The 13769-nt window shown below is 35.7% G+C and overlaps 1 protein-coding gene across 4 annotated transcripts in view; it reads left to right on the top strand.

Annotated features, from left to right (window-relative positions):
• Nucleotides 1-13769, top strand: part of LOC150095087 (ataxin-3-like) — a 156510-nt gene that overhangs the window by 80525 nt on the left and 62216 nt on the right. For 3 of the 4 annotated variants that reach the window (XM_090411688.1, XM_090411690.1, XM_090411691.1), the window contains exon 4: nt 2865-3019. In XM_090411688.1, the coding sequence (XP_090267814.1) occupies nt 2865-3019 (155 nt within the window). The remainder of the gene's footprint in view (nt 1-2864; nt 3020-13769) is intronic. The other variant, XM_090411689.1, reaches the window with a different exon arrangement.

Genomic DNA, 13769 nt, shown 5'->3' on the forward strand with positions numbered 1-13769 from the left:
AACTTAACATAAAGGTATTCACATAAATATCTTTATGGCAATACTTTTATATATTGACATGAAAGTATTTATGTCAGTATTTATGTCAATAATTTCGTAATAATTTGTAATATAAATTACAGATTATTACGAAACAATCCATTTAAATTTATTACAGCAGCTGTTTGTTATGGAAATTTCGTCTGTGCTACAAGTGCTACAAGATTTGAATATCCCTAACTCAACAATTCTTAGCACGGTTAAAAAGCTTCAACTCAGCTGGTTTGGTCACATTGTGTGAATGGAACCAGACAGACTTCCTTGCCTGGTATTTGAGGACACTATGGAGGGTAAAAGACCCAGGTGGGGGGGGGGGGGAGATCAAAATTAATATGGCATAAAACCTTTAGAACTGCATTGGACTATCAAAACTGTCAGCATATGAAAGAGCTTGCTTTGGACAGGTGGAAGGCTCTTATCCATGTGGGACTCAAATCTGTCAGTTGCTTTTGACAGAGATAAAATATAGGATCGATTAAACTAGCATTTAATTATTTATATGTGCTGTATTTATTCCATTAAATCTTTCACTGAGTATATTAATGTGAATCAGAGTTCATCGTTGTAGCTAATAGAATTGTATATATTGCAGTAATCTTTCATCTATATTATTGCATTGGGAAATTTGCTGGTTAGATAATTGATATGGTAACAAGAGTTAGTTGACATGCTCACCTTTTCAGTGATTGGTTATTTGAGGTTGGATATTGAGAGATTACAGGACATGTAACTAGAGTTTCAGTATGCATACATTGTGCTAAAATATTGTCCATTTCATTCTTAAAATTATAGTCTGCATAATTTGTGTTAAGTTGGATGTGAAGTTTTGCAGTAAACATGAGTATCTTAATGCTGAGTTAGCTGATCATATGTAGAGTTTTATCCTAGAAACTGAGATTTTTCCTACTGTAAAAATGGATCATCCATTTGCATTTGTCATACACAACTAGACCACTGGCAGACGTGGATAACATAAGGTGAAATAAATAGATCACTAGAATTTGCCAGACCTGTGCAAGCAGAAAAAAATGACTTGGTGAAAATGAGTTATGTAGAATAACTTAAAATCAAAATGCCAATTTGATGGAATGAATGGGCTCAAGATTTCTCAGACTTCATCCATTAACTCTGCTGACTACGTATCCTCATTCTAAAGTCTTTGGAATGTTGGGAGGGAGAAACCTCCTACAGATTTAAAAAAAAAAAAAAAAAAAAAAGAGAGAGAGAGAAAAAAGAGTATGTCAGCCATTATAGTTGTACCTGTTCTGTGAATTCCATAATCATGTAATTTTAGCTTTGTGGTTTTCTGATAATATGAAAATAAAGTGAAGTATTGTTTCAAAACAGTGATGGCAACTACATATGTTAGCTGCATCACAAGCAAATCACGGAACTCCAACTGGGCTTTCTGAATACTAACCAGATCTCTTCCAGTTCTAATATTGTTTCACTTTATACCACATGCATTACTTGCATACTAAATTTCAAAAATCAGAAAACAGTCATTTAGCTATTACCATATTTACTTGAATATAACTCGTACCCCTGATTTTACTTTACGAAAAAAGAAATTAAAAAGTTTCAGATATACCTCACACATGAAAAAAAAGTTTAAACATGCTCACGTCAGGGTGATGTAACTCACTCTTTGCGGTAAACAACATGCCCACCTCCCAACAGCCACTATAATGCAGATGCAAGAAAAACAAGTAGTTTTATTGTATCAGTGAATAAGGTACAGGGACATTTGCAGTCTGTGTAATATTTCTTAACAAATAGTGCAATTCGAGACAACTGGGATAAAAATGGCACTAATTAATGAATCACATGTCCCCTCCCACAGAAACCATGCTGCATAGACTCAAGCAAAAACCATATGTTGCACTGGCAAACACGGTATCTAACTAAAAACTATTGTCCCATTTTTCAATTATATGAAATAGGTGTTTATTTGATTGCATTTGAAATTTTCAATGTCATTAAGACAGATCACAAAGGCTAACTTCAAATAAAATTTTACCATGAATTGAAACATGCCACATCTGTGTGTGTGTGTGTGAGTCTGCCCGCTAGCTCGACCCGGAAGTGGCACACAAACGGTAATGAGAAGTTCCGTTGGAACGATTAATGGGCAAAACACCACTCCGTCGTGAACATGTTAAAACTAAGAAATATATAGTGAATATTGTTATGGCAGTTTCAGATATTATCGAATTCAGTTGAAGAAAATTAGCATTTCAACAAAAACTCTTGGCTTGCCTTTGTCGTTGGGTCGCACGATCTTTTGTTAATACCGCACAAATCATATGCACATCTTCATAGCTGCTCTATCTCTTCTAGCCTACTGTTGCTGTTTGTTTTTACGTATCCCAAGTCTTGTAAATTACTTGTAATTTTTGCTTGAAATAATGAGGAAAAAAGATGACGCTATTTGGGTAGATGACTTTGACAATGCACACAAGAAAACTGCTCTCGAAGCCAGAAGTAACGATAGCAAGTAGGAGATTCTTGGTAAGTCTTGCCCATTTTCAGTTTTTTCCTGAAAACTTTAGTTTCCAAAAATCTCCACATATATCTCGCACCACGATTTTTTAGCTTTAATTTTTTGGAAAAAAGTTTGAGTTATATTCCAGTAAATACGGTACTGTAAATAATGATTCATTGAGTAATTTGCAGACATAAAAATTTCATCAAAATAGTCTCATGTGTCTATGCAAATTCTTTGGTGGTGGTTTTATATAAAAAAAAAAAGTCATTACAGAGAATATTATTGATATAATTACCTCTCATACTATTTATGAATAATCATATAATTTTTATTATAGAATGCAAAGGGCTTACATCTGTAATTATCGGGACCATTGGCTTACAATTCGCAAACTTGGGAACCAGTGGTTTAATCTAAACTCTCTTCTTACAGGACCAGAACTGATATCAAGTACCTACCTATCTTTATTTTTAGCACAACTTCAGAATGAAGGTAGTATCATATCCCATTATGTGCCTTAATTCATTGATTGATTGAGATTTTTAATTGTGGCTAAACTAATCATATATAAGAAATAATCAAAATTTTCCTGTTACCATTCAGCAGCATTCGTTTTCTTTCAACGAAGAAGGGTGGGGGAGAGAAAAGGCTGTTCATTTCAGTAAAATATGAAATGAATTCTGAACGAAGTTTAGACAAATTGGATATTTTTAGATGAATAGTTTTATTTTCAAATTTATGCATTTGTAATAGAATATCAAGTAGATGATAACTATTTCTAACTTAACTCACAGATTCACTACAATGGTACTGCTGGATTAACGTTTGGGATAATTTTCTTATTCCATATACATTTACAAATTTGCCATCTTAACTAAAATTTTTACCTAAATAGTTGAACTGTTTTACTTCTGTGTGTGCTCCACTAAGAATGCAGTTGATATTTTCCTGCCTCTTTTCCATAGTTTTTGTTTTTTAATACCAAATGCATTAGTGTGCACCACTTACAGACATCCAAACCCAATTTGTTATTCATCACTGAACTTCAGGTGGCATCTTTACTGACTGTAGCTTGCCTAAACTTTCAGTTATGCCTTCCACAAGAATGGGGGAAACATTCACTTTTGTTAGGTCTGACCTCAGATCTTTATATAATCTGCTTTGGTTTACGATGTCCTTATATCATTTTATTACATTCCTAATTAAGATGGCTGTATTGACCTTTTTGATTATTATCTATCTCTGAAAGTTCATCACAAAAAATCTAATTGTCCTAACAGCGAGATAATCTTCCTTGGAGATTTCACTGTCCATAATTCGGACTGAGTTCCCTTTTATAATTTCACGAATCATGTTGGAAGAGAAGCTGAATTGTTTCTCATCTCGTCATATCTACTTGTCCATCCTATCCATCTCGGTAGGGGGGGAATAGGTTGAGTCCCCCCTACTGAGGAAGCTTACAGCTAATTAATATACCTGGGTCACCACTCCTTACTGCATCCCCTAAGGGCAGTATTTCTGACTGTAGTCTGCGTGTGTTCATGGGGCCAGTTTGCCTGCTCTAGGGAATGAAAAACCAAAGATTTTGGGTGGAAAAAAAAAAAACCCTACCTCCGTATGAGACCGGCTAACTCACCTTTAGTCAAAAGAGACCAGATAAAGGTCTCTTCACGATGGAAATCAAACCCAGGTCTTTCCAACCAATGGGCTTCGTCTGTACTAACTGAACTATGGAGGCTGAAGGTCATACCATCTGGTACTAGTTGGTATGACCTTCAGCATTTCTGTGCCTCTTTTCCTTTATCTGATTATTGTTTCCATTCTCTTGACCCAAATACTTGCTTTGATCTAATAACTAAAATTATTCTTGCTGAGAGGAGAGCATTTATTTCCCATTCCATGCAAAATCCCATTTCCTTATCCAAGCATAAGCTTTTCAACAAATGTGCCAAAACAGTCTAAACTAAAAATGCAGCATACACTCAATGGCTTAAGCTAAAAGCTCCAGAATTTTGCTCAGCCTGCACTTTAGCTCATAACAAGTGCTGCTGCTGATTTATGGTTTTAATGATGCAAGGGCTGCAAAGGTCATTCTGTGCCATATCAAAGGTTGTAACAGTACACAAGATAAGACAATCACAAACACCTATGCCTGCAGCAGGATTCAAACTCACGACCTGTTGGTTGGAGAGAGCAGGTACTCCTAATCACTTGGCCAACCAGGCTAGCATAACAAGTGCAAGAATCATCAAGAAATCTAAAGCAGACTTTGTAAGGATCAAATGTATTAAGCCTGCCTTTAAATGTTCAAATGGCATCTACCGTTGTGGTCTCTTGCCATGGCTATAGGGCACAATTCTTCCTTATTATGTATCCACCTCTCTCTCTCTCTCTATCCTGATGGAACATAGTAGCATTTATTTCATCAGTCTTCTCCTCCTCCAACTCTTATTTAGACAACCCAGACAAATCTCCTTCTCTTACTCTACAAACAATCTCCTGTGTGTCTCCTCTAATCTTTCAAGAACATCAGAAAAATACTAAACCTTCATATTAATAAGTCCTGTGACCTAGATAGTGCTTCAGAATTAACCCCCCTCCTGTATTGCCTTTACAAGCTGTCCTACTCATCTGGCATTTATCTGACAGCATGAAAGCATGCTTTTATTCAACCTACTCCTAAAAAGTAAGAAAAGTCAACGCTCAAATTATCACTCCATTGTCCTCACCTTAGTATTCTCAAAAGTATGGAGAAAGTCATGGACCAGTTTCTTCACTACCTAAGAAACTGATCAGTTAGTGATCACCTGTGTGGATTCTGCCATTCACATTGTACAGCAGTCCTCCTTGCTTACCTTACCCACCTTTTGACACAGTCCATTGAAATATTTAAAGAATCTGATGTGGTTGCTTTTGATATTTCTAAGACAGATGATCAAGTCTGGCATCACAGCCCCCCTTTTCAATATGCCATTTTATGGTCTCCCTCCTATCCCTTTGTGAGCAAATTGCCAGCTGCTTCTCTGGTCATTTATTGGGTGTTATAGTGGATGATCCCCTATCATCTGATTTTGTCATCGGTGCCTAAGTACCTCAGAGTTCTGCACTTTTAACTACACTCGTTCCCTTACACATCAGTGATCTTCTAATGAAAAAAAAAAGCTTTTTTTAAAAAAAACATTACTTATCTTCTTTTTGACTCCTAACACTATCAATCCTAAATCTGCGTAATCTTTTGGCAAAGTATGACCTTATTGTCCTTGCATCAATAAACTCCTAATCAGAGTTTATCAAGAGGTATGCAAACCTTAGAATATTCCTCTCACATCTGGGGGTGGTGCACCAAAAACTTCCCTCCAATTGCTTGATTATAACAACAAGAGCTATTCGCTTAATAGATAATCCCTCTCTCATTGACTTCCTTCAATAATTTTCTCATAGATGCTCCACCTCTGCATATTGCCTCTTGTGTAGGTATTTCCTGCTGCTCCACTGAATTGATCACCATTCTCCTACTTGCATCAATTCATGTACTTTGACCAGCTGCTGCTATCCAGCATCCATGTACTATTTAGCTCCAGACTCATTTAACAACTTATCCTCTTCCTTCACTCCATTTACCTCTATTCTTTGTAACAGTCTGTCTTTCTCATACCATTTATTTACCTCTAGCTAATTACGCATTAACATATTTCTTTCTTCACTCTGATTGCATGCCCCACTATCCACTGTCATGTGTTATAAGTCTTAAGACCTCTTGTATGTATGTCAGTGTTTAAAAAAAAAATGCATAAAGAGCTGAGTGGAATATTTCCATTGATATCTGATTTAATACTACTTACTTTCATAATGTGATCTATATAGTTGATGAATAAGAGTGGCATTAGATAAAAAATTAAAATGTTAATTTTATACTCAATATCTGGTATATCTCTAGAGGCTATATACTCAAGAATATATGCATATCATTCTGATAGAAATGTAAAATTAATTAAAAATAAATCAGCTAGCCTAATAACGATAAATAATAACTAATAAATAACGAGGCCGAGTGGGCAGTTCAGTCTCCCAGTAGCCAATCAGAGATAGCTGGCTCAAGACTATCACTAATTATATTTGGCATCCTGTGAAGAGACATTTGAATGACAAGTGTCACCTTGTGGCCCATAATCCTAATGCAATATGTTATTGTCTGGAATGGTATGGGTTCTATGGTTGATTTTCTTAAACTTATGAGATGATAAACCCCAGTTTCTTGGAGAAAAAATCCACTCTCCCATGGAAAAGATCAACTAACTTGGAAACTTGTCAAAGAAAGGCTTAAAAAAAGTTCCTCTAGTCGGCAACTAGACTCAAACTTACTTAGTTCATGATAATAAAGAAATAACTTTTTAAACGTGAAATTTATAAATATAGGTATTATTTCTGGAAAATTTTTCATGTTACTCTTCTAAATAAATATTAATTTTTATGGCTATTTTTGTTTAGAAATACCCCTTTTTTTATAATGTCATTGGCTTTTTACTCAATTTTTAGAGCATTATTGATGTTTAAAGACAGATACATGAAAACATATGGGAAGAATAATTTTGGACATACCGTTGTAGGATGTTCCTGATTGTTTTCTTATTTCAGTGGCATCTGACCTATGGCAATATACATTTGTATTACTGCTGAAGTATGACTGAAAGGGGGGGGTTGGAAATGTGGAGATAGAAAGATGTGGGAGAATTGTGGGTGAGGCAAGAGGTATGCAAATTTTAAAACCAGGGTTTTTAAGGGTGGGCTGAGAATTCTTTGGGGGAAAGGTGAGAAATAGAAATTTTTTGGGGAAAGGAGAAGGATAGAATATGATGGAACAAGATTAGGGGTAGGAATAACAAGGCATGAGCCTTTTCGACAGTGCATTGTCTTCGGAGCTGGTGGGAAAAGTCTTACTTTTCAGTGAAGGCATCAGTGGAAGTTGTGAATGAATGCATTTGAAAAAGGGGTGAGCACTAGATTTTTTCTTATAGAGCTGTGCTTGACTTGATTGACTTACCTCTGAAGGTTAGTACAGATGGCATGAATGAATTCAAGACAAACTGTATATGGTGAGTGCAGAGGCTTAGCTAGGGAGGAGCAGAGGGGGGCGGTCCACCCCGGGTGGCACTTCTGAACATTTTAAACTTTTGCAGTTAATTCTAAAATACAGTCCCGAGAACTCAATTCCAAATATTGTAATACTACTGCGAATTTTACTCACAATTGCAGTCAGTGTTGCTAGTTGTGAGAGGAGTTTTTCTAAATAAAATAGATTAAGAATTACCTACATTACTATGAAATAGACTTTGCCAATGTCATCGACGATTTTGCTGAGAAAAGCAAGAAAAATAACATTTTAGAATGTTGAAATTAAAGTTTTACTTCAAAAATAAACATAGGGTTTTAATTTATTTCCCTCTATGTTGTTTTGACTTTTTATAGTATATTTGGTGTATATTGAGAGGGGCAGCAAACTCAGAGACTGCCCCGAGTAACAGAAGCTCTAGCTACACCACTGAGTGAGTGATCTGTGGTGCTTCTTGAGTCCTTGGAGGCCTCTTGTAATAATGATAATATTAATAATCCTTTAAAAAATAGCGACAGGAATCAAAAGATCATCAAATTTCTGACATGTATCCTCAAGTGGTGTACAGGATATGATAGTACTACATGAAAAATTTGCATCATTACTAACTTCCTATCTACAATTTTCCTCCAAATCAGTCTGTTACTTGTCAAGACTCCAACATTATCAGATCTTATGTTTCTATCGTCTAAGGCACTTTGTACCGTATCAATCCACCTATTGATACGGTACAAAGTGCCTTAGACGATTCTTTCTTCGCCCATTCTGTTTAAGTGACCATACCACCTGAGATTAGCTCTGCTAATGCATTCCTGGATGCTGGCAATGTCAAGTTCTTTCCTAATGTCCTCGTTTTTAATATGATATTGCCATTGATGTCATCTGTTCACGCCTCTAATCTTTCTCAGGATTCTCATATCTGTGGTTTCTAGTCTTTGGTCAAGTGTTTTACTTCTGACCCAGATCCATAAGTTGAAACTGGTTTTAACACTGTCTTGTATACAGCTAATTTAGTGTTCTGACTAATTTCTCTCTTATTCCATATGAATTTATTCAATTGACTTCCTACTATACCAGCTTTATTGATTCTGTTGTCTATTTCTATATTTAATTTACCATCTTCACTAAAAATCGTGCCTAAGTAAGTGAAATGTTTTACTTGTTCCACAGGTTCTCTGTTCACAATACAGTCGACATTTTCAATGATTTTGCCTATTTTCATTGTCTTTGTCTTTTTATTGCTGACCTTCATACCATATCTATTACAACAGTTATTCAATTTAGTCAAGGAATCTTGTAGACTCGTAGTGGATTTATTGATAAGTATAACATCGTCCGCATAAAGCAAAGAGCTGACATTAACATCTCCAATTCTGATATCATGTTTAATACCATTTTCCTTCATAATGTGATCCATATAGATAATGAATAACAGAGGGGATAATGTACATTATCTATACACATTGTACATTATCTAATTCTCACTGCTGACTTACAACTCAAATAAAGACTAAGTTGCTTGATATAATGTCCCATTGACACCATATAACTGTAGCGTATAGAATAGCTTCTCTCTTGGCACATTGTCATATGCCTTTTCCAGATAGACAAAACTTAAATACAGATCTTTGTTATATTCCCATGCTTTCTCAACTATTTGTCGTAAAGGGAAGATCTGATCCTGACAGCCTTTATTTGGCCTGAATCCAGCTTGTTCTTCACCAAGCTTTTCTTCCACAATTCTTCTCAACCGTTTCTCAGGTATACTTGCATAGATCTTGCCAGGAACACTCAGTAGGGAAATACCTCTATAATTCTCACATTCAGTTTTATTTCCCTTTTTATATATAGGCTATTAGAGCTCTACTCCAATCATCGGGAATTCGTCCCTCTGCCCAGGCTTTCTGAACTATGCAATGCAGCCACTGTAAGACTTTTATACCACCATACTTCAGCATTTCTGGTTGAATATCATCTACTCCTGCTGCCTTTACACATTTTAAGCCTTTGATGGTTTTTTCTACTTCAAGTATTCCTGACTGCATGCCTGGTCAGTGTTTTTTTACCACTGTGCTATCACTACTTGTTTCATTTAGCAATTTTTCGAAGTAATTACTCCATACTTCAAGGATATCTTTTTCTCCTGTTTTCATGTCACCTTTATCATCTTTAACTCCTTTTACAGCACTCTTTCCTCCATTTCTAAGCTTCTTCAACAACCTCCAGAATATCTTACCACCTTCTTGATATTTATTTTTTATGTTCTTGCTAAAGTCCTCCCATGACTTTGTTTTTAGCTAGTTTTACACAATGTTTCACTTTCTTACATTTGTCTCTGTATTCTCTAAGAGCACACTTATTTGCCAGGAACTTTTGATATGCTTTTTTCTTTAACTTCCTGTGTCCACCATGGAGTTCTGATTTTTCTATCCTTGCAGACAAACTCACCACATGCCTCTCTGGCTGAATCAATCAGGGTTTTCTTCTAGGCTTGCCACTGAATCTCCAAGGTTTGGTTCCTGTTTTCAAACTCGTAAATTTTTTCTTGAATAATATTTGTGTATTTTAGTCTACAGTTCACATCTGAGAGTTGCTCAACTTTTATTCGCTTTAAAACTTTCTTACATGTTATTTTTTCAATATGAAATTCAATTTTATCCTGCTCAAGACTTAATAGTGATCGCTTCCAATTTCAAATCCTCTGTACACTCTGGTGTCCTGCACCAGGGAGAAAACATCGTTATCAACAATAACATAGTCAATAAGGCTTTTCTTATTCCTTGCCTGTTCTCTCCATGTGAATTTGTGCACATTTTTATGTTGGAACATGGTGTTAGTAATAACCAGTCCATGTTCTGAGCAGAAATCCATCAGGTATTTGCCATTATTATTAGCTTTGATCTTTTCTCCAAATTTTCCCAAAATATTTTTGTATGTCTGACAATCATTTCCTACTCTGCTATTTAGATTCGCAACAACTTTTCCTTTTTCATTGTGTCAGTTGCTTTCTCTAAAGCCTCAAAAAAATTCGTCCACTTCTACCTTAGTAGAACCTTCTGTGGGAACATAGACACAAATAAATCTCATTGTCCAGTTCCCCATTCTGATAATTGCCTACATCACTCTACTTGATACTGCCTGCCATTCAAGAAGATTAGCCTTGTATTTTGTGTTGAATACTAAGGCTACTCCTTCTTTTCCTTGATTTTCATTTCCTGAATATAACATTTTGTATTTATTGCTCAGAAAGATCTCACCAGTTTTTGTCTTTTTTGTTTCAGTTATCCCTGTTATGTCCATCTGGTACTTATCTAATTCTTCAGCTAGCTCCCTTTCTTTGCCATTCAGGCTTCTTATGTTGATAGTACCGATCTTTAAATCTGGTGATGTTGAGTTGGGGTGTGCTTTCATGTTTGGAATCAAAAGATTTCTTTCTGAAACCTAGAAACTGGAATCTGAAACTATTAATTGATTTGTTGATAAAGAATTCATTAATAATAATCATAATAATACACTTAAAAACATAGCTTTGAAGATTTGCTCCAATGAACAAGCACTGAAAGATGAATTAAAAGTTATCAATATCTTCCTAAAAAATGGTTACAGCCAAAATACTATCAACAAAATCTTTCTTTACAAGACCTCACTTAAAAACAAAAATAAACAAGACTATAATAAAACCATATCAGACAAAACATACAGAGTACTATACAAAAAGACAACTTTAAAACCACTTTTAAACCCTCCTGCAAAATTAAAGAACTTACTCAACTCATCGAAGGATCCACTGGCCCACCCTGGAGTATACCGTATTCATTGCACCTATAATTTGCCCTGTATAGGGGAAACAGGACGCACAATTCCTATCAGAAAAAAGGAACATAAATGACACATTAAATATAACTATGGTCAAGCTGGTGTTTCTGGTCATGCCCTGAACACTTTACATAGAATTGACTGGAACAGCACCTGTTGTTTACATCACACCAAAACATGGTATGAAAGTAAATTTAAGGAGGCCTGTGAGATTCTTATCAATCACCCGAATCTTAACAGTAATGATGGTCTGAAAATCCCAAGCATATGGAAGGCACATATCCACTTAACCTTTCTCCCTAAGAGTTAATTTTAAATAGAACCATAGGTAATCCAGGATCCTAAATCTAATATAACAATTGTCATGTTAAATTAGGACATCATTTTGACAGAATGTATCAGAACACAGAGATAAGTAAATAATTATTTATTGATTTATTGCTGATATTTCACTGGTGTTATAACTAGCATCTTCAAAGCTCAAAATACAGTTTGTCACAGTACACAAGACTACAACAACATGGTGTAATAATGGGACTAGATTGAAAAATTGTAGCAACAACGCAAAGACTAAAGTCCTAATTAGGTGCCCTCTATGTTATAAAAAAAAAAAAACAGAAAGATAGAGAGAAATTAGGTACTAGTTATGTCTTAAGATCACTGTCTCCCAAATCTTAGGCAGATTTATACAGCCATATTTGTTAATATTCGGAGTATGTTTCAAGGCTTCTGTTGCTTCTAAGAACAATCTCTCTGACTTGTAAAAGCTTCTGTGCAGTTGATCTTGTGTTCAGGGGTATTCAAAGCATGGTATGCTAGGCCCAACTTGCCATAGCAATAGTGCCGGATGTATCTTTTATGCTCACTGATGCGAATGCCCACAGTTCAAAAAAGTTACAAGCAGGGTACTTCGTAGACTCCTGGATGTGATAAAGGAGAGATACTGTCCTTGGGTGAACAGATGAGAGTTGCTAATTTGACACACAGTCTGAATACAATGCATAGTTGATGTTAATTGAGAATTCTAGATATCTTTTCCGATGTGCCTTTAATGTATGGGATGGTGACTGTTTTGTTATAGTTCTTCATGGTGGATAGTGGGAGGGGATTTCTTGGAAGCATTTAGTATTTTGTCTATCTTATGAGGTTTATAGCCATTGGCTAAGAAGGTGTGGCATAAGTGATCCAGTTCAGCATTAAGAGCATTGTCATTGGAACAGATTGCTCTCGCTCTGTGGGTTGTGGGTTAGCGTTTTTAAGATATCATACTGTTGAGAAGAGTGATTGTTTGTGTAAATATCTCCATGTGTGTGTGGGTTATCTAAAAAATGAGAATAAGGAACCATCTGGAAGATGTGTGATTAGTGTATCTGGGAAGGGCAGACAGTTATTAGCTTCCAGTGCCATTGTAAAGTGGATTTTTGGGTGTTGGCTATTTAAATGCACTAAGAATGTGTCCATTGTGGCCAAATAGCAAGCACGTCATCAACATAGTGTAGCCAAAGCATTGATTTGAGAGTGGCTGTATTGATTGCTAGTTTTTCCAGGTGTTTTATGTAGAAGTTGGCTAAGAGGAGGAGAAAGGGGGGGGGGGAGCCCATAGCTGTCCAATCTAATTGTTTGTATATTTTCCCTTTCCATGTGAAATATCCTGCGTGTATTGCGAATTTAAATAGTTCAAATATATCAGGGGGAAAGTGTGATTTCAAGAGTTTTAATTAGTGGTACATTTGTGAATAGTAAGATGATATCAAAAGTCACCATGATGTCTGAACTTTTTAAGGCATGGTGTTCTAAAATACTTTTCAGATGGGCAGAATTTTTGACAAAGGAGGGAGAATTGAAACTATTGATCTACAGTTTCTTTAGACTAAGAAGTGACTTTTTTCAATAATTTACACATCTTATTCTTTTGTGTGTTGGTGGGATTGCGATCTATAATTTTGTATGTTGACTGGTCTTGTAGAAACGTGTGCATTTTGTTTTCATATTCTGTTGTCTCCATCACCATGGCTGCATTCCCTTTGTCTGCTTTTGTTATTATAATCTGGTTATTATTATGTAGCTCTTTTAGAGCAATGATTTCCTTATGTGGGATATTATTTTGGGGAGGTTTAGACTGGATTAGGATGTTGACCACATCTAAATGTATGTTATTGGCTATTGCTGGAGGCAGGTCATATATTCCCTGTTCAACGGACACCATTATTTTGGCTTTTGGAACTTGTTTGGGAGTAATGGCAAAATTGTACCCCTGACTTAAAGCACTAATGGCTTCTTCGGTTAAGGTGAGTGATGATAAATTCACAACGATGC

This window comes from Typopeltis vanoorti, chromosome 21 (genome assembly GCF_054136105.1).
Source record: "Typopeltis vanoorti isolate ZY-2024b chromosome 21, IOZ_Tvanoo_1.0, whole genome shotgun sequence".
In the NCBI taxonomy this organism is placed as follows: Eukaryota; Metazoa; Arthropoda; class Arachnida; order Uropygi; family Thelyphonidae; genus Typopeltis; species Typopeltis vanoorti.